At 43.1% G+C, this 21103-nt stretch overlaps 1 protein-coding gene across 1 annotated transcript in view; it reads right to left on the minus strand.

Annotated features, from left to right (window-relative positions):
* Positions 1 to 229: 229 nt before the first annotated feature.
* Positions 230 to 21103, minus strand: part of CFTR (CF transmembrane conductance regulator) — an 81383-nt gene continuing 60509 nt past the window's right edge. Inside the window, exons 22-27 of the mRNA XM_042815365.1 lie at positions 13726 to 13968; positions 11832 to 11987; positions 4870 to 4959; positions 1720 to 1892; positions 852 to 957; positions 230 to 475 (exon numbers count right to left, since the gene is read on the minus strand). Coding sequence (XP_042671299.1) covers positions 269 to 475; positions 852 to 957; positions 1720 to 1892; positions 4870 to 4959; positions 11832 to 11987; positions 13726 to 13968 — 975 coding nt within the window. The 3' untranslated portion in view covers positions 230 to 268. The remainder of the gene's footprint in view (positions 476 to 851; positions 958 to 1719; positions 1893 to 4869; positions 4960 to 11831; positions 11988 to 13725; positions 13969 to 21103) is intronic.

Genomic DNA, 21103 nt, shown 5'->3' on the forward strand with positions numbered 1-21103 from the left:
CAAACGTTGGCAACAATATTAAAATAAATAACGTGTCCTAGAGAAAGTTCCGTTTCATCATAAAACCGCAAACCAGAAGAGTACAAAAATCGGCGCGAAAGTCTCTTCACCGGCTGTGCTGCGCGGGGCGCGGAGCGCGGCTCTCGGATCGCGCGCCGATCGCTCCTGCGGCCCTCCGTGCGGTACCGAGCGGAGCGGCACCGCCACGCGGCGCAGCGCAGCGCAGGCAGTGCCCGCACGCCTGGGAGGTCAGCCCGGCGCGCACGGCTCACAGCCGCGTCTCCTGCACCTCCTCCTCCGTCTCCTCCTGCAGCGCGCAGATCTGCGGCCTGGGCTTGCGCTTGCTGGAGTTGCGGCGGTGCGCGGGAAGCAGCTTGAGGCGGTCGGCGTGGCTGATGGCCTGCCGCAGAGAGCTCTTCTCGCTCAGCAGCTTCTGAATGGATTCGTACTGCCGCATCTTGTTGTCTTCGATCACCTGCGGGGACACCGCACCACTCAGATGGGCGGTGGCCGCGGGAGGTGCAGCCCGGCTGCCCCCCCGACCCCGCACGTTCTGTTCTGACAGGGCGCAGTGCGTCCTGACTCCTCACCGCCCAGATTACACGATAATGCAATATTCAGGTGCCTTTATGGATGAAACCAAAGATTCTGACCGTTGGATATTTACTCGGAAAACCTTTTCCCCTGCACGCCTTTCTATTGCTCAAGAAGTGCAGCCCTTTCTGCCCTGGCCATGGTAAAGCAGGGCAGGAGGCTGGCACTGCTGGTCTTTAAGGCCCCCCTCAAGCCAAAGCACTCTATGGCTTGTCAAATGTAACAAAACAACTGTGCAGATGAGGGAAGATGCTCACCAGGAACCGCTGGCACTCCAGGATGGCTTCCAGCCTGTGCTCAGAGAGGATCACAGTGCAGTCTGCAAATGCATGCTTCAGCGTTTTCCTGATCACCTGGGAAGTTCTGGAAGGCAAATAATCATTGGCATCCAGACTGCAATATATATCACCCACAGCCCGTAGCTGCATTTGTGGTGTGTAATCATCCAGCTGCATGCTGTGATGCTCAGCAGTAATGCACCTCTGCTGGGGAAACACTCATCTGCTCTAATGTGAAGGTGTAACTGAACTTCTCTGACACTTCATGCAGAAATGCCATCATCTCTAACAATGCCACACTGCACTGGCATCCTTTGGACCTAATTTATGCTCTTGCTGTCTGGGCTGGAGATAAGTCAGCTTGGAGTGCTGAACTCATGGTGATAATCCCAGTCTGATGTAAGCTTTGGGGTATAGATTTGCTCCCCTTGGGTAACAATTACAGCACCCACCATGCTGGAGCCTCTCCGTTACCTTGCACTGTGACAGTGGCACAACAGCAAGGAACAGTGAGTTACAGCACGGTGAACCAAGTGTGGCCAGCGCCCTGTGGACAGCCCAGCAGCCGTCACTGCGTGTCCCTCTCCTTCCTTCACATAGCTCTGCCAAAGCAGGACAGCCAGCATGGCTGAGCTGCTGCTGATGCAGCAGAAGTGAGTTGCTGCCCTGCTGGAAGCCAACTTGAAAAGTGTACTTCTCAGAGGTGGCACGTTTAGTGCAACTCTTTTCCCCAAGGTCTGTTCCTGAAGCTGAAATCAGGCTTAGTACCAGACCTGAGGAGTTACCAAAGGAGGTGCTGCCTCACTGTTTTTTGGATTTTGTATTAGAACACGTGAACAAAACGTACATGGGGTCCAGGTGAGCACTGGGCTCGTCCAGCAGCAGGATTTTAGCCTTACTGAGAACGGACCGGGCAAGGCACATCAACTGCTTGTGCCCGTGGCTGAGGACACAGCCTCCATCCACAAGAACAAAATCCAGCTGGCCTGGGAACTGCTCAATCACAGACTTCAGCCCAACCTACCAGAGAGAAAAAGAAAGGAAAAATGGATGAGGCACAGTTACTGCTGATTGGGGGGGGGGGGGGGGAGTATGATGACCAACACCTTTTCTTTTCTTGCCTTTTACTCCTGAACAGAAAATACAGATTGATGAAAATGAGTGTCTGTCCTACAAAGACTACAAGGCGCTGGCTGGGCGGTGTGAAAAGCTGAACCATACCATGTGCCAGGATTTACTCTGGGAAGCTGAGAGTCAATGCTTTGTTTGTTTGTCACATACAATGACTTCTGGCATTTCCACCCAAACTCTCTGAGTTAGCAGAGACAGCCATGTGCTCAGAACTCGTGTCCAGAAATGATGTGTGTCACTGGTAATGTCAAGGAGAGAGATTTCTGAAAGGAAACCAGGCCTCTTTGGTTACTAGGAGGGCAAGAAGAAACAAGCAAAATTCCCGTGCTACTTTACAGCAACAGGGAAAATAACCCCGGTCACCGCGGCGTTGTGTCTATGGCTCCGAGAGCATTTCCATCTGCTCTTTGTGCTGCCTCAAAAGCACTGTGCATGTTGCTCAGCCCATGGGCATTGCGGCCATTCCTCAAGCACCAGTGGCAGAATGCTTCAGAGGACCTTGTGGTGGGAACCTGCTCCACCAGAGCCAGAAACAAACCCAGCACAGGAGGTGGCTCTTGTTTGTTTCTGCCTGTGCCCCTCTTTGCTCTCGCTGGGAAGGGCACTGTGTTTGCACCAAAGCTTTGCAGCTTCCTCATGTCCAGTCTGACTGCTCCCTGGCATTCCCAGATAAGCATTTGTAAAACATGAGAACTGGAAAACATATGAGAGATGCACTGCTCCAAAATACATTATAAAAGTGCAGTGCACCTCACAGCTCATGAAGAGCCCCCCTTGGATTTTCAAAATATGACTGTTCTGCCACTTATTTTCATTCCAAGGCAAAAAAAACAGAATTATTGCTTTGCATTTCCTTTTTACATGGAAACCATATTAAATGGTGGCATGTAGGTTATGTATAGTATTTTTGAATTTCATACTTCTGTTTATAAGCAAATCAAGGTCACTGCATTGTTCCCCACTCTTTCAAATATAACTCCTGTCCTTTAATGAAACTCTGCAGCAGGTTTTTAGTTGGAGATTTGCTTTCTTCTTAAAACTGTGCGAGGTCTCTGTACATCTACAGCTCAGACAGCTGACTGCCCGAGGAAAACCTAGCCCTCAGAATTAACACGAGTGTGACAGATTCAGGTGCTGAAATACTGGGGCAGTGGAAGTGAAACACCTGACATTTGTTCATACAGCGCCTTGCATCTGCAGCCCAGTGTAAGGGAGCTGAAAGTGGCACTGATACTGGCAGTGCTGTCTAAGCCCTCAGCAGCCTATGGGTCAGGGTGAAGCTGGATGTCTGCTTTCTTCCCATGCCCCACTCCTGAAGTCATGCTGACTCATTGACTGCACCGAGCCAGATTTCAGGAGCACGAGCTGTGTAAACAATCACATCACTCCTACTGAAAAGTACTAACGGCTCTTTTTTATTTGCTTTGAGTTCTCTTGCCTATTAACTGAAATACTCTGTGTTGTTTCATTTGGATTTGCCAAACTCCTTAGTGATAAATAGTTCAAAAATTTTTTTCTCACTGTTTACAAATAAGGTTTAGCTCTTTAAAATCCCGGGGTTGGCTCTCACACACCACCATCCAAAGCAGAGCTAGAACTCACTTTATTTGAGAGGGGATATTAATCCCCTCCCCCAAGTCTCAGGGCATCAGGGAAGCACAGCACTGCTTCCCTGTCTCTTGTAGCACCAGCTAAAAAGCTGCTGTTGCTCCATTTCACCAAAAGTGTTGTGATGTACATACTTGACAATAAATTGTGCACTGAAAGTGGCTACTTTCCCCTTTTTCAAACAGGAAAGGAATTACATAAACCTCAGAGAGAGCAGAGACAAAAGTCAGCCTCCTGGGTGGGAACAAGGAAGCTTTCAGATTAACTCCCACGTTTGTATGCATTTTAAGATACTTGAGACTTGCTATGGACAAGGAAGAGGGAAGGAGTTTATTAAGTCATCCGTGCCTTAGAAGGAGACATCTGCTTTCTAAGCTGAAGCATTCCCTCTTCTGTACCTCTTAGCTGCCTTGTGGCATTATTTACACCCGTGCAACCTATTAAACACTATCAGCACCAATAGGTGGCATCTTACACCCATAATGCGTGGTGTTTGCTCTGTAGATGGAAACAGAGCTGGAAAAATCTTTCCCCTGTTACTGGGGAATTTGAAAACAAAAATGTTGCTAAAACCTCAATGTAAAATTAGAAGAAAGAAAACCTTCGGGTTTTTCAATATCCCCTAATATTTGATTTCCATGAAGGAGGCAGCTGGCTGTGACACAAGCTGTACATGAGCCCAAATGCGATGTCAGAGAGCACTGCCTACCAGCCAGCTGTAAGCCAGACTGAGAGCTGCAACAACTGGAAAATCTTTCAATGAAAGATTCTTATAAGCTGAGTCTAAGTATTTCCTATTGCAGTAATACCAGTCTTTTATTTCTAGCACTGGCATCAGACATTTCTCACTTCTCTCTGGCCTCTCTGATGTTTGCCAGTCATCTTTGCACACTTCAGTTGAAAAATTTCATGTATTTGACAAAGCATTAAAGTGACAAAAGATTACAAGACTTCTGCGTCATCAGCCCACTGCACTTCTTTTCTCTCAGGGTCATGTAGCCAAGAGAGCCTCACCTGTGCTCAGTCACTGCATGAAGAGCTGCACGGAAGTTTATCTTTGTGTTTCCTTATTACCCCATAAAAAATCGCCTTTGTCAAAGTTGGGGAAAAAAAGGTTTATGGCTTTCTGTTATCTTTTCTCAGCACTTTGTTTCAAAGCCTTTATATAAATTTAGCACACGATAACCACTTGTCCTGCACTGCACTCCGGTGTAGGCACTCAGCAGAGGGAAACAAGAAACACACTGAGCAGTTTTACCTCCTCTGCAACTTTCCATATTTCCTCATCGTTCCATTGCCCATAAGGATCCAAATTCTTCCGAAAGGTTCCAGAAAATATGAAGACTTTCTACAAGAAAGAAGATGTACAGGTGGATATATACAGGTGGATCACTATGTGAGATGTTGTAAATTGCAAAGCATACAGAGACAAAAAATAACCTTCTGTAATTATCAGACAAAGCTTAGTGAGGGTTTTAAACAATTTTGGAACAAGTTGTTCAAAAAAAAGAGGAGGGAGTTAATCACAGAATCACCGAATGGCCAGGGTTGGAAGGGACCTCAACGATCATGAATCTCCATCCCCCAAACCACAGGCAGGGCCACCAAGCTCCACATTTAATACTAGACCAGGCTGCCCAGGGTCCCATCCAATCTGGCTTTGAACAACTGTAGGGATGGGGAATCCACAGCCTCTCTGGGCAGCCTGTTCCAGCATCTCATCACTCTCGTAGTAAAGAACTTCCCTGACATCCAACCTAAATCTTCCCACCTTCAACTTAAAAGCATTTCCCCTTGTCCTGCCATTATCTACCCTTTCAAAGAGTTGACTCCCCTCCTGTTTAGGTATTGGAAGGCTGCAGTGAGGTCACCCTGCAGTCTTCTTTTCTCCAGGATGAACAAGCCCAGCTGTCTCAGCCTGTCTTCATAGGAAGGTGCTCCAGCTCCCTGGTCATCAGAGTTAAGAACTGTATGTTTAGGTTTTGACTGCTGTTTTAATAAAAACTAACCCAAACTTGTCTAAAAAAATGTGAAATATTTCAACAGTTTTCAGAATGGAAAATTTTCTATATTTTAACTTTGGAAGAAGCCTTTTAAAAATCTTGTTTGATTCTTTATTGCTTGTCCCAGCCCCATCTCAGCAGAGCCCTCCTGCCCCTCTCTTGGTGCCAGCTCACAGGGATGGGGTGCAGCACAACCCAACCTAGCTGCAGCACCACCACACACTCACACAGGAGGCTGCCCTGAGGGATGCTGCAGGCGTACTCTCTTCTTCCTGTTCTGCACCTTCCCTCTGTTGCAGAAAATGATGAAGATGTGCACTGCTCAGCACCAACAGAGCATCCTTCTAAGATTTACTACTGAATTTGTTTTGTTCATCAGTTCAGACAAGCAGCTATAAAGGAACATGCCTTAGATAAATGTGTTGTGGCTGGAAAAGCAATGACTCAGACAAAATTAAATATTTGTTTAATCTCTTTTTACACAGGGCAGGTGTGTCAGATCGGTGGAAGTGGGGTTCTTCAAGTGACACTGAGGTTGCTACAGTTCTTATAAGATAAATGGAAGCTGTTGCTTTCTATGTTGCTCTACACCTGCTGCTAACAGCAGGGAAACTTGCTCTCAAAGAATGCAAAGGTTGGGAAATATGACCATTTGCATGTTCTTGCCTTGTACATACAGAATGGATATCAAGAGGAAGGATTTCAGCCATTACTTCTTCTTTTGTCTTCCTAAAGAAAATATTTATTTAGAGAAGACATGTTGAAATGCCAGGGATCCGTAGCCAAATAATTTCTTGTTGAAATTAAACCAGAGCTCTGGTTGTCCAAAGCTACTGAAAGCAACAAGGGAACTGCTGGGGTGGCAGAGATTGGCTGAGAGTGTGTATGTAGTAAAATACTGTCCCAGAGCTCAGCCAGTTGGCCACAATTTCCGTCTGACCTTACCTGGGAAATTGGCATTCTTTCATCAGATTTCAGAGTGATTTACACGTGCATTTATATTCATCATCTAATTATGATTAATTAGAAGTGTGTGGCAGCTTAAAATAAATTGTTTTAATTCATTTAATTAAGAGGTGCAAGGCATTGCCAGTAACTTCTTCGGTATAAGAGGGAAGGAAGGACCTCACTCAGGAGAACAGAAGAGAAAACCAACTGCACTCTGCTGCCATGCAGCCACTGGAGGGGCTTCCCTGATTGCTCCTCACTGCTCTGCAAGCCAGGATCCTGCAGTGCAGGCAGTGGTGTGCACAGCCAGACCTTACAGAACTACATTTGGTAGGTACCAGGAAAGAGAAGAGCTTTTCCTTTATAACCATCATTTCTAATAACTCCAAGTGCTTGAGTGAAGAACAGCCCTGTCCCTTCCCACGGCCCAGTTAGTTTGTGCATGTGGGACTACATATGTGCAGCAGGATTAGATTCCTGCAAGCACTGGGTGCGGTGAAAGTAATCGTTCTATGGAAGCAGGGTCAGACCTGGTTTTGTTCACACTTTGAGCACCATGCATTTAACTAATGGAGTAGGTATTTTCAGTTCTCACTGATAAAGAATAGTCAACTGAACAAACCAGTTTTAAAGAAGATTGGGCTGAATAACATTCCTGCTGAAGTGCAGCAGGGAGAGAAATAAAGGAGACCACTTTCTTCAGACACTACTGATACTTGTGATAGCTGTGCCTTTAAGAAGTAGGGCACTAAAAGCAAGCTATTCCCTGAAATACATATATTTTTTTTCCCACAAGATAAATATTGCATTGTCCTGAATTCTGGTACTTCTCCATCCTTTTCAACACCTCCTTCCTCTGAACTCATTAGAAACCACATAGGCTTCACCTGAGTAAATATCGTGTTAGGTACGTGGGCAGGTACAGTCCACTTAGAAAGAAGGAGAAAAATAAATCTTAAATGCCAGGAATTCAAAAGGGTGTGGGGGGGAAAAAAAGTGACTGCCATGGGCTTGCGTGTCATTTATAAATATGGAAGGAGTAGGAATAAGGAGGGTGACGGAAGGAGAACTGGGTGGCTGCGGAGACTGGAAGTAAATCTGGAGCCATTTCCTTCTCTGTCAGTTGTTTGTGTTCAATCTGGAGGATAAAGAGTGTGATCACACAGCAGGTAATTTCTCAGAGCTGACAAGCACCCACAAGCAAAATGCTTAGGAACATAAATATGGCCATGTTTATGTTCTGCCCACCCCACCTACTGTAAATCAACCCCTCTAAAGTGCTAATCTTCCTCAGTGGCTAGAGCCTCTGCATGTTGGTTACAGAGTTGAGTACACCCAGTTTGTGCAGATAAGCCTGCTAAGTGATTTAAGTGTTGTGTGGAGAACCAAGACTCTGACAAACCCAAGGAAATGCATACAGAAGAGTACTGAATCCATTTAGAAGAGGCAGATAAAGAGTGAGAATATCCTGGCTGTGAGCAGCTGCTGATGAGATAGAAGACCTGTGCAGGTTCTCAGCCAGACCCATGAGCTGGCACCTCTCACTCTGCTCTTACAAACCCTTCCTTGTTCCCATCTGCCCAAGGCTGAAACATCTTCAGAAGCACAACACCAGCTGCACATACAGAGGAGTCCAATTAACAGCAACATGACCTCCATGTTGCCTCCTCCTACATACATCACAACAATATCAAGATGAAGGAAAATGAATTTGGTATCTGAATGTCTGAGTTCAAAGTTTTACTGTCATAAGTATCCATTAGAAACTGTACTGACATTAAAACATTTACAGTCAACAGTAAGAGCACGTGAGTAACAAAGACCCTTTGCAAATTTCTTTGCAACCGTTTCTGTAAGATTCAAAGTTGTGTTGAAGATGCAAAAACTTCTGCCTCCCATAAAGCTCACTGAGAAGCACGAGGGCTGTGTTCCCAGCAGCACTGAATGCATGATGCAGAAAACAACAGATATACTGCCCTGAATGAGCATGTTTCTATTGACCTCCACCAGTGTCCTGTGCATGGGCAAGGGGCAGGAGATGCTCCCACTATGATGATACTGACATGTCAGCTCATAGCTGAGCTTCTCAGCAGGATGCATTGCAAAGGAATGACCTGGGAGGGTACAAAACAGCCATCCTGGTGCCACCTCCAAGGGTGAGCTGTCCTGGAGAGTCTGAGGCAACGGAACAGTGCTGAGATGGACAGACAGACAGGTAGATGTCATGAACAAAGACAGATGGCTACTGCAAAATGAACCAGGAAGAGAAGTTGCCAAACATTAACTTCTTCAGGGAAATAAGGGAGGGAAAGGGATTTGATAGTTTTCTTTTTGTCAGCTGGCAATCACACAAACTGTAGTAGTCCTGTTCTCCATACTAAGCTTGATTTTAACTCTACATGGAGTTAAATGCTGTGAGATGTGTCATCTGCGGATGATTAAATGTCTAAATATGAGCGGAACAGCACTCAAGGCTCAAGGAAGCACCCACTGTGGGGGGGGACACCTTATGGATCTCAGGATTCCTCAGTTGTTTTAATGGGAAGCTGGCTCCAGATCTCCCATTATCCCTTCATAGCCAAACTTCTAAAGGCTTCTTCTTCAGTCTTACTCAATTAGTTATTTCAGTACATACTCTGCTTGAGGACCTGCATGCAAAAGAGCTTCAATGTGCAGAAATCAGGTGCAGACACCTTTCTTCTCCAAACACCCTCGAAACATGCTAGGGAAAGTCTTGCAGATGAAACCTCAGAAAGAACTGCCCAGAATGAAGAGCTGTTGGGCTACAATTATGCTTCAAGCAGCCTGTTATCACTGAGTTACCGATTTCCATGAGAACTACAAACATCCTGTAGGAGCACTACTGTGGTCGAGGCTGTGCTTAACCAACGCCAGCCTTTGATGAGGTGCAGGAAGGAACTTCCTTGTGGGCGCTCCAGGAAACTTGCTTGATGTGATTTACCAGCTCATGCACCGACAGCTGCATCTGATACACAGAAAGGAGCAGATAGATCTCCTCCTTTGCTGTGGCTCAGTGAGATTTGTGAGTGCCCCTCGGGCTGTTCCAGCACCACCCACCTGGAGCACACTGCAGTACGTGCCGGTGGGACATTGCAGCTGCTACACAGCCACATATTAATGACAGTCCTATTAAAGAATAATTTTGTGTCCTTTAAACTGCAAAATTTGGGGATAGGGAAAAGAAGGGCAGTGCTGAAAAATTTTCCTAAGGAAGCATGCCTCAGGTTAAACTAGCTCCATTCCCTGTTAGTGAAGCCTCTCTCGTGTGACTGTGCGCATCCACATGTTGTTATAGGCCCACCTCCCAGGAAAGGCAAGGAGACTTTTATTTTACATTCTGAAGCTGCAGGTGAATGGCAGAGAACAAAAGGCTCTCTTTGTTCTGCTGGGAAAGGCTGGGCGGCATGTGTAATTTCTCTTCTCTGAAAAGAATACTGGTGAAAACTTTATTTCATTCTGCATATGGGAAATTCTGAGGCATAAATGTGCAGCTCCTTGGCAAGTGTTTTGGACAGAAACTGCAAAGTGAAGCAAGCAAATAGATTGTCAAGTCTAGTGATTTCCAGAGAATGAGGAGCTGGGGATTTTTAGTACTCTTCGACAAATTTTATAACATACTTCTCCAAACTAAAGCAACACCATACATGCAATCTGTGCCCATCTTGACACAGCTGTATTTGCAATCTCTGACACAGCTACCTTGACCCAAAGGAGTTACTTTTTTCCTTGCTTGCAACTAAAAGTCATGCTGACAGTATTGAACCAGCAGTAACAAATAGAAGTTTACAGGACTAGACATACATGAAAGAGTTGCAAAGCTGAGAGAAAGGGTGACAGATCAGCTGTCACAGGGCAGCATGCCAGGCAAGCCCTGGCTGCCAGCAGAGCTCAGCCAGGAGGTGAATCTGAGCCGCAAACTCCCTGCAGCACTCCTGGCTCCCATAGGTTGGGTGTGTAAATTGACAGTGAAAGAAAAGGCTGCTCCAGTAAGGTCAAAGTGCTTAAAATTGCTGTCTTTGAGGGAACTGTTGCACTCGCAGCAAGTTTGCAAACGACACTGAGCTGTGTGGTGCAGCTGACACGTTGGAAGTGAAAGGTTGCCATACAGATGGACCTTGACAGGCTTGAAATGTGGGCAATGCAAACATGCAGGTCAACCTGGCCAAGTGCAAAGTTTTGCACGTGGGTCTGGTAATCCCAAACATCAATACAGGCTGAGAGATGAGTGGATTGAGAGCAGCCCTGTGGAGAAAAAGTTGGTGCACTGGTGACTGAAATGCTCAACATGAGCATTTAATGTGTGCTTGCAGCCCAGAAAGCCAGCAGCATTAAAAAGAGTGACCAGCTGCTCAAGGGAGGTGATTGTTCCCCTCTATTATGCTGCCTTGAGGCCCTACCTGGAGCACTGCATTCAGCCGTGGGGTCCCTACCAAATGAAGAATACGGATCTATTAGAGCAGATCCAGAGGAGGGCCACAAAGGTGCTCAGAAGGATGAAGCTCCTCTCCAATGAAGACACGCTGGGGGAGTTGGGATTATTCAGCCTGGAGAATAAAAGTCTCAAGAGAGACCTTATAGTGGCCTTTCTGTACCTAAAGAGGGCACACAGGAAAGCTGGAGAGGCACTTTCTAACACAGAATCACAGAATGAGGGTAGTAAGGAGCAGGAATAGGTCGCTCAGAGATGCTGTGGATGCCCCACCCCTAGAAGTGTTCAAGGGCAGGTTGAGCAACTTGGTCTAGAGGAAGGTGTCCCTGCCCAAGCTGGGGATCAGTTAATGATTGAGTAGTTCTGCTACTGACCTATCAAAGAAAAAAGGCAAACTATTGTTTTCACAACCTAACCATAATACATGATGTAAGGTTTTAGAAAACAGGAGGTGAGAACATCACTGACTGTATTTTTTTTCTTTAGATGGCACTATCTTGTTTTGAATCAACATGTCATCCATTTCAGAAGCAGAGAGATAAGGCAACTACAAACACTTTTGTTTGAGGGTACTGCACCTTCTCATTTTTATAAGAGCTCTTGTGTGAGTGACATAGAAATACTCAAAATGTAGACTTTACTGCAAATTATCACATTCATCCATCCAACTATCCTCTTCACAAATTCTGTGCATTTTTTCTGTTTCTTAGAATAAAACAACTAACTTTCAGCTTAAATGTAACTATGTGCATATTAATATACAATCAAAAAAAAAAAAAAAAAGAAGGCCCTTTGCTGCCTCTAAAACATTCTCATTACCTGAGGAATCACTCCAAAGGCCTTCCTCCATTGCTGCAAGCTGACTGTGTTCCAGGAGATGCCATCAATCTGGATATCCCCTTCTGTATTCAGCAGTCTTAAAAATGCAAAAAGTAAAGTGCTTTTTCCTGAGCCAGTTCTTCCTAAAAGGCCCACCTGCAATGCAAATTAATAAAAGCAAGCACTTAATATCGCTCGTATATTAACCACAGACCAAGGCAGCAGCATTTAGAGATCTTAATAGTGGAGAGCAATCCAAACTGATTTCAGTGGGATAGCTGTTCAGTGGTAGGTTGTTCATTTGTAAGTGATAAAAGTCTACAGCAAGGGTTGATTGCTAGTGTAAAACTTCAGAATCAATGAAGGTAGATCCATTAGTCTATACTTATCTGAAGAGCAGAAATTTCCTTATATATTATTTCATATTTTGTAACCACCACCCAAAGCTGAGATACTGCCTTTTTCCACAGCTGAATTTTACACCGCTAATGCTGAACTGTCCGAGCATGGGCTGCATTTGAACAATGACAGTATGAATGTGAAGGTGATGAGGTGACATGAGGACCATTCCTGCTGTCTGACATCCTTTCCATTACAGTGCCTAAGGCAAAACAGGACAAGCAAAGGTCTGTGATGGGAGTTCTCCCCTTTCCTGCTTTTTCTCTTGCTTCACTACGAGGCAGAAACAAATCTCTTTGGTTTAAGGAATGCACTCCAATTCTGGAAACGCTACCTCTGCATACATGGTTCATCACTGAAATTGGGTAAAATTTCTAAATCATAGTCATTGTAAAAGGGATCTTTGTTTTAATTGTTTTGCCTCAGAAGTGTACAGTACAAAAGTATCTTTCATTTCCATTACTCCGTTGCTTCAAAGAATTATCCAGGAAGTAAATCAAGCAGACTACAGAAGCACCCACACCTCACAGTGCAGAAATCACAGACTGCCTCTCCTCCAAAGGCACAGCTGTTTCAAGATGATGCTACTGGAAGTCTGAACCCTATTACCGAAATTGCAGTGCCTTCAAACTTAGAATTGAAACATGTAAACCAATATAGATCTATCAACTCTGGCAGACAGATGCTGTTCAAAGTAGGACCTAAGAGCTGCCTCATGGCAAGGCAAGGCATTGTTGCTGAACCTGTTTTCTCATCTAAGTGACAGAGTTAAAATTGGCTCTTCATCCATACAGCTTCAGCTCAGGAATCTTTGCATGAACTTCAAGCAAAGTGTTCAACATCTGCCTAAGTGCTGCCCTGAAAATGAAGTTATTTCTTGAATGTAAATCCAAACACACATGAAGATTAGTTACAGGCTTGTAAGCCTTTTAAAGAATAGAGCTGCTTATCGTTTGCTCTCTAATAATTTGGCACAGCCCACAGCACTCATGGAACGTCCCTCTGAGCGCCGAGCCGCTGGTGCGTTACCCTTGGCACGCTGGCCAGTATTCTTTCATGGCCCGTTCCACTGGGTCAGTCTGCCCCTAGCATTTGCACACTTCTCTGTCCATAGGAGGAGGAGGCCAACTTCAAGCACAGGAAAAGGATGTGAAGAACTACTGCAGAAATATTTTAGCTGTGTGTTATTCTCCTCGTGGTCTGGAAAGCTCTTCATCGTGCTTCACCAAGGTACTAACAGCTTCAAGATTTCTAGGATAAGTAAGCCAAATTTCCTTACTACTTTTCATAGCTAATAATACTAGATATAAGCACTTTTTAATAAGAGGCAGAAGACGTTTCTGTCATTCAGGTGATTTAGATGATTATTTTGTTCTGCAATAATTTCATGTTTCTATCTACAAAAACTTACTGAGTCAGTAAATAGTTTTATAATGACACTTCCACAGTAAAGCATGATAGAAATCAGACCAAACACAACAAAACAGTGTCTCACCGTCTGCCCTGGACTGATTGAGAAGGAAATGTTTTCTAAGACAGCAGTTCCTCCTTCAGTGTATCTGGCTGTAAGGTTGGTCACAGTCATTTGTCCCCCCGATGGCCAGCTCTTCTTGTCCTTCACGTGCCTGTTCTCGATTATAAGGGCATCTGAAAACTGGTTATTCTTCTGTGGCTTAATGCTTTTCATCTCCTCTGTTGGCATGTCAATGAATTTAAATATTCGGCTGACAGACCGCATCTAGGAATCAAAACAAACATTATTCTAATTGTACTGAGCTACCAAAGCAAACAAAATCAAATTATTACTAATTTCTATCCAGTGAGTCTCCTTTCTATGTATAGTGCTGTATAATTTGAAAAGGTAAGGTACTTCTTTTACAGAGCTGTAGATTATTTTTCTCTCGTACAATGCTAACATTGGCCAAACATCTAATTCCCCTTCCTTTATTTTTAAATGAGCACAGTAGCTCTCTTCACCTTCATAATGTATAGCAAAAACAGCAGATGAGCTGTACATCTGAAATCACAATCATGTAAGAAATCTTGGAGTCTCCAGCTCCTTCCTCCCGCTTGGGTTTGCGCTACCTGAAAACCGAATTTCCTTGAATAATAATTAATCTTCAAAGATAAGCAGAATGCATGGAATCTGAATAGGTCAAGGATCAGACAATAAAAAGTTAATTCATCTCCTTTGCTAGAACTTCACTGGACAGATGGTCACAAAACATATTTTTAAGTCTATGGCCAATTTTGGTTTGGGGCATTCGTAAATTCTAAGTTCTGAAGTTTTTTTTCCTTAACTGCTTTCCCCTTTAACTTATGGTGGCCATCTTAGATCCAGTCACCCCTTATTCTCCAAGCCTAAAGAAAATCCAGGTTTAAGCCTCTTTCTAAACATATGTTCTCCTTCCCCAGACATCCCAGTTCAAATTAATCTTTCCTGTCTGAGCAGAACTTATACAGCATTTTGCATGACATTTACAGGAACACTGTACAAATGTGCTGATACTTTCCTATCTATTTTAGGAATATCTTGATTAACACATCTTAAGATTATATATATTCTTTTCTTCACACTCACATCTTACAGTCACCCTGTAACCAAGCAGTGGCTGGCCAAGCTTTCCTTCACTTTAGACATTTCTAATTGAAGAGATCCTTACTTACAAGAGAGGTTATTATTAGCAGTTCCTAAGTTTAAGCCTTTGCCCTTTGTTGACTGAAATCTGTTTCATATTTGTCATCTGAGGTCACTTAATACCTTTAACTCTTAGTGTTCTTCATGTTGACACTGCTCTTCAGCTCTGTGCCTTTGGCATTTTTCTTCAACACATCTTTTTGTTGTTGTTGTTGAGAGTATTAGAAAAAGATTAAAACAAGCTCAGTCACAAACCTAATCTTTGTTGAGTATCCTCCCTATAGCTCAATAGCTACGGCTTAATGCCGTTTCCTTTCTATCCAACTCATTAACTAGTTTACAGTTCTTGCAATAATCCTGATCTCGTTCATTTACATCACTTCTGAAACAGAGAGCCATAGCCAGTGTATTCCTGAAGACAGATTATTACTACATCACTCTTGTCCAGAAAATAAATCATCAAACACAATTATCAAGTTATTCTAACACATCCTAATTTCAGCACATCTGAGTTTATTCCCTCTGTAAGCTTTGTATCTTCAGTTGCATCTTCAGCATAGTTTCTAAAGACTGCTACCATCAGACTAACAAACTGATGGTGGGATCAGTGACTTCTGATCTCTCTTTCTCAACTGGAAGAAACATTTGTTTCTTGGTCACATGCCACCACTGCCACATTGGTGGATTCATTCAAAGCCCTGGTTACTGATGGCCAAATTTTCAGACAGTTCTTTGTGAACTCTGGAGTGGGATGTCCAGTCCCATCCAGCCTCAGTGTATTGGTATGTTCTATTCCAGCCCAATTTTACAGATTTAACTGAAATGCCAAATTGCAGAACCCAATCATATCACTCTTAAATGATATGATACAAAGATCATATATGATCTTAAGATCTTTGTATCTTAAATGATAGGATACAAAGAAACATCTTTGTATATCCTTAACGTTATTAAACTGTTCTTGCATTCCTTCAGTAAACTCATGCTACTTCTATTATCATTGCTTCCTCCTCTTCTCTCCAGATTGAAATATCCAATTCAGTGGATTTTCCATGCAGGAGCAAATATAAAATGCATGAAAATACTGGGAAAATTGCTGACCTCTCTCAGCATCCTGAAACAAAACTGTGACAGAACTTTTGAAAACTGTGCTAGTATGCCAGCCTATTGATTGCAATTTTCGTGTCAACTATTGTGCAAGATGGAAAGGCATAGCCATCATTATGTTCACGTATGAATGTCATCTCATTTTGATCATACAAACAGGAAGACCTTGGATGAGACAGGCCATTTTATTCTTCCTGACTGCATTTAGTAAGCCCCAGTAATGAACACCATGCATTCACTTCAACAGGTGTTAGTATCTTTTTTTTTATTCCCAGAAATTTTATATTTTTAGAAATATTGCATCTGCAGAAATATCAGAGCGTCTTTCCTGGCTTCTTGGCAATGAAATTCTGTGCAAAAAAGGGAATCCCTGTAACTGCCCATGATATCCTAGCATTACACATCAGCTAAAATCTGCTAGGTAGCCATCTGGATAAAGAGTCTTGCCTTATAAAATTTAATCTCTGTAATCCAGCTCCCCTGACAAATTTATCACTCACTTCACATGCAAAGATATTTTAGACAGCTTAGTACTTTAAATCAATTGAAAAGATGCTTTCCTGGTTCTGTAATTTGCATTATGATTTAGATCTGGGCAGAATACAGCATAAATGTCAGTAACATTTTACAATGATATCCATTCTTCCTTTTGGAGACTGAAATCTTCTGTCATTCATAATGACAGGCACAGTTAGGTGACAGAAAGTTTCTTATCTGTTATTCCCATCAGCAATTTAATTGCTATATTCACACTCTGCAACTAATGCTTTAGAATGAAGGAGTATATTTACTACTTTCAGCTAAAAATGTCTAGAGCACAATACACTATTTTTAGCCTTGCCCAATTGCATTTTACTGGGATTTTAATAACATTACAAATCCTTTAATTTACTTTCTCATTAATATCACTTAAACTATTCCTAATGTGGGATGAGAATTCATAATATTATTAAGTAATATATACTTCCAGAATGTGGAAGAGGTCATTTTTGTTTTTGTTTTTGTTTTCACAAGTAATCTAATACAACTAATTCTATAAGGCTCTATAAGTATTCTTCTGCTATAAGAGGGCAGTTCCTTTCTCCAAAGCAGGCACATACAGTTTGCAATAACAGCGCTGTGTGACACCATCTCCTCAAATACACGCTCTCTGGAAACCGCAGCGTGCAACTGAGAGATACCACAGGAGGTCAGTCCAGCGGCTCAAGGCGGAAAAAAAAGATCCTGTGCAGTTTGTCACTGCAAAAACTAACTTGGTGCAGGCAGGCCATATGTTAATTGTGAGGTTTCTTATCTTTTGCTGACACGTTTTGGAGGCACTTAGAGGTAATCAAACTCATATGTGGGTTTTGGTGTGTTCTGTCTGACAGCAAGTTGAACACAAGTCAGCAATGTGCTCCGGCAGCCTGAAGGGCCAACTGCACCCTGTGATGCACCAGCCCCAGCACGGCACTGAGCGAGGGCAGGGGTTGTGCTCTGCTCTGTGCTGTGCGGTCTCACCTCCTGCACCAGGAACAGATTTGGGTGCCACAGTACAAGGACATACAGCTGTTAGACCAAAGGAGGGCTAGGAAGACGAGGAAGGGTCTAGTGGGAAAGACAAGGGGAGCAGCTTAATAATTCTGTGTTATTCAAGGAAGGGCCTATAGGGGGGCAGAGGCCCCTGGGTTTGCTCAGCGCAGAGCAGAGGAGCTGAGGGGAGGCCTGATGGCGGCTGCAGCTCCTCACAGAGAGTGGGGGGGCAGCGCTGAGCTCTGCTCTGTGTGACAGCGACCCGGCCCGAGGGAACGGCATGGAGCTGTGCCAGGGGAGGTGGGAAACATTCTTCATCAGAGGCTGGTGGGCAGTGGAACAGGCTGCCCAGGGCAGTGGCACAGCACCGAGCTGCCGGAGTTCAGGAAGGGTTTGGACAGCACTCTCAGACACGGGGTTTGACTTTGGGCAGTGCTGTGTGTGCCCCTGGGGCTGAAGCTGATGACCCTTGTGGGTCCCTTCCAGCTGGGGATGTTCTGTGATTCATATACTCCTATTCCAGATTGCAAAAACAAAATACTTAGTTCGCACTTGTACTGATTTTTTTTTTGTTTGCTCTGGTTTTTTTTTGTAGATTTTGTGAATCTCCGTATGACTGCAGCTCATTCTGAGAACTGCTGTTCTGATGCGGATTATACAGTCAAGAAGCGACTAAAGTTTTACCAGACTAAATAAGAGTTCTCAAGTTTTCTCCCATTTCTCCCATATTAGACCATACTAATATCATTTTCCAGGTAAGAATTACCAGCTGGATGGGTTAAGAGAGAACTAGCATGGAAAAATGAAAGTATGAAAACCAGCCATAAAACAAGCATTATTTTTAATAATCCTATTTTTTTTCTTTGGTCTTCTTCTTTACCATGTACCACTTTAATTCCTCAGCACCAGTGATGTATAGGATGGAGCACAATGTAGTGTAGAAAGTACATTCTTAATATCTCTTTGGGAATTCTTTTTTATCTCCTTACATCTTGGCAATATCTTGGAAAATAATCTTGGCAATAATGAAAGCATGACAATTTCTTGCTCCCTGATGAAAGAAATTGTCCTTCCCAGTTTTAGCACTGCTGTTGCAGGATACACATCAGCAAAGGAGAAGGTTTGTGAACATTAAAACATTCCACTGGGACTAGCCAATGCTTATCTGCAAAGGCAACACTTACTGGAAAACTTATTTTTGTATTTCCTTATCGAGGAAAAAATTAAAAATATTGCAAGACTGTCTGGAGGGCTAAGAAAAAGACTGAAAACAAGCTAAAGGGGTATTAGCAGAAATGATCAAAGTGAGGAGATAAATCTAGTCTAGCTGCTAGCTTTAAATGAAACAATGGGTAGCTGTCAGAGTGACCACATATGTTTAAAAGAAAAAAAAAAAAAGAAAGAAAAAAAGAAACACCAGAGCAGATAAAGTACAGATAAAGTATCAGGACTGTAGAAAATGCAGTGCCAAAACCATCATGGGGTATTAAAAGACAATGGAGATTTTTCAGTTAGAGACAAATAAAGATGAACAGAAGTCCCTCCAAAGACGAGAATACTTCTGCATGTAAAAACAGAAATCCAACCTAGATTCTCAGATTGCTTGAAAACATACGCCAACATCACAGCAGCTCAAGAAGGCAGCTGTGTGGAATAAAGTCAAATTATCTGTTTGGTCAGTATTTCTTCTGGTGCCTTTTTGTCTTTGTCATATTATCCTGTTTCCCTGTTTCCCTTCTTCCTGTCGTTCTGCTTGTACCTATGTCACTCATGTCTCGTATCTCACATATCTTGTTAAAGAATTCAGCACAAGTTTAGTGTCATGTACTAATTGCAGCAGCTGTGCCTTTAGCCATGGGCTTCAATCACTTGCAGAAAACACCAACTTATCTGACAACCAAAGACCACCACCTAGAACTGTGTACACTCAGGCACACTTGTGTGCTGCCTTGTAAGCATGGATGTCACAGCAGCTCACAAAAGAGCATAAGTGATCTCACTCAGAGCAGTGTGTGTGTACTGCTAACTGAGACACACAGAGATGTGTCAGTTCTCACCAATCTGATGCAATTGGGAGCTTTTGAGAGAAATATAACCAAAAGAGAACACTAAATCAGGCACACACGCAAGCCCTTGCAGGACATCCTTAACCAAATAACTGTAAAGAGGGAAGCATCAAATGTGGAAAAGGGTAGGAAATAATATATCTGAATTACCCAATGAAGCCGTTTTATTGCCTTGAGACCATGAAGCTATTGTTATTTGTTTGTGCACAGAAGCAGCTTTTCAATGTCAGGAAACCATTCTGCCAGCAATATCTATGAGCTTGGCAGCTGGGATACTTAAACATCCATGGGATGGGGGAGGGCAGCAAACCATTACCAAAACAAGACCTACAACCTAACAAGATCTATGTACAAACGGATGCACCTTCAGAAAACTGTCATTAATACGGTGCTCCAATATACTAGTTTGTCTTAATACAGAGAAAAGAACTCACAAACATATAAGGCAATTTGTTCTTTTTCAGGGGAAAGGGAGTTACTTTGTAGTTACTACTAATAGATGAGAGCTTAGCATCAATGTATTTTAAAAAGGGGAAGTTCTTTATTAAAACGCTGGTGTGTCCAGCACCCTCTCAATACTATGGCAAGATTTTTTCTGCTCTTGTGTGAAGCATCTTCAATTTGCACTAAGCAGTATGAATGAACATGGCTCTCACAGACTGTGATATTTCAGTGACTACATCATGCCACATAAGGCTAAAAGTGAGCTTACACAAGAGAGTTCATTGAATGCTCAGTGCCATGCCTTACCAATAGGATGTTTTACTTTGTATCGGTCACAGCACTGCAGTCTGGCTTGCCTTGCAGTTTTGGCAAACAAGCCCTTGCACAAACTGCTTGCCCTTCAAGACAGCCTGTACTAACAACTGAAGAAAGAATTATCATAAAACAATTGGTGGATAGGGAAAAAATGTGTCCCTGAATGGCAGTCAGCTTTCTGGACTATCACCAATTGTATGTGTCAACAAGAGATTAGATTTTGTGAGTGGCTAATTCCCAGTTTTGGGGCTCTTAAGGATTTCCTTCAGGATGAGGGTGGTTGAATCACTTATTTAAAAAATAAATCTGCTCCATTTTTTAAAAACAATTCATTTCAGCTAATCAGGATCTAATTGTCGCCTGTGAAAGTTATTTGTTTTCCAGTGCTTAAAGGCTTGGCTTGAGAAGATACTTTAGGATTCAGAGACAGTATGACTGGATGCAAAGGACTTTTTATCTTAGATTTTTTTTTTTTATATAGATGTAATTAGGGTTTATATGGAGTTTGCCCCAAGAATTCTGTCTAAAATCAATCCCAGAATTCCTTAATTGTGAGAGAGAATTGACTGTTACATGATGAAAACCACCATAACAAATGTATTCTTTTACGAGTTTCCTGTCTGCTTCTCAACAAATAGGTGATGATAAGATAATCCTGTGAAATGTTCTCTCTTAAAGCTTAAAGTCAGTCTCAATTAATGAAGTAACTACACAAATTAATGAGATCAGCAAAGCCTTATTTCAGAAGTTACTCTAAGTAAAACCAGAAAAAGACCACCAGTTAAGTGTAG

Source organism: Centrocercus urophasianus, unplaced genomic scaffold, assembly GCF_019232065.1.
Source record: "Centrocercus urophasianus isolate 14NV4802_14NV808 unplaced genomic scaffold, USGS_Curo_1.0 seq_15, whole genome shotgun sequence".
Classification (NCBI taxonomy): domain Eukaryota; kingdom Metazoa; phylum Chordata; class Aves; order Galliformes; family Phasianidae; genus Centrocercus; species Centrocercus urophasianus.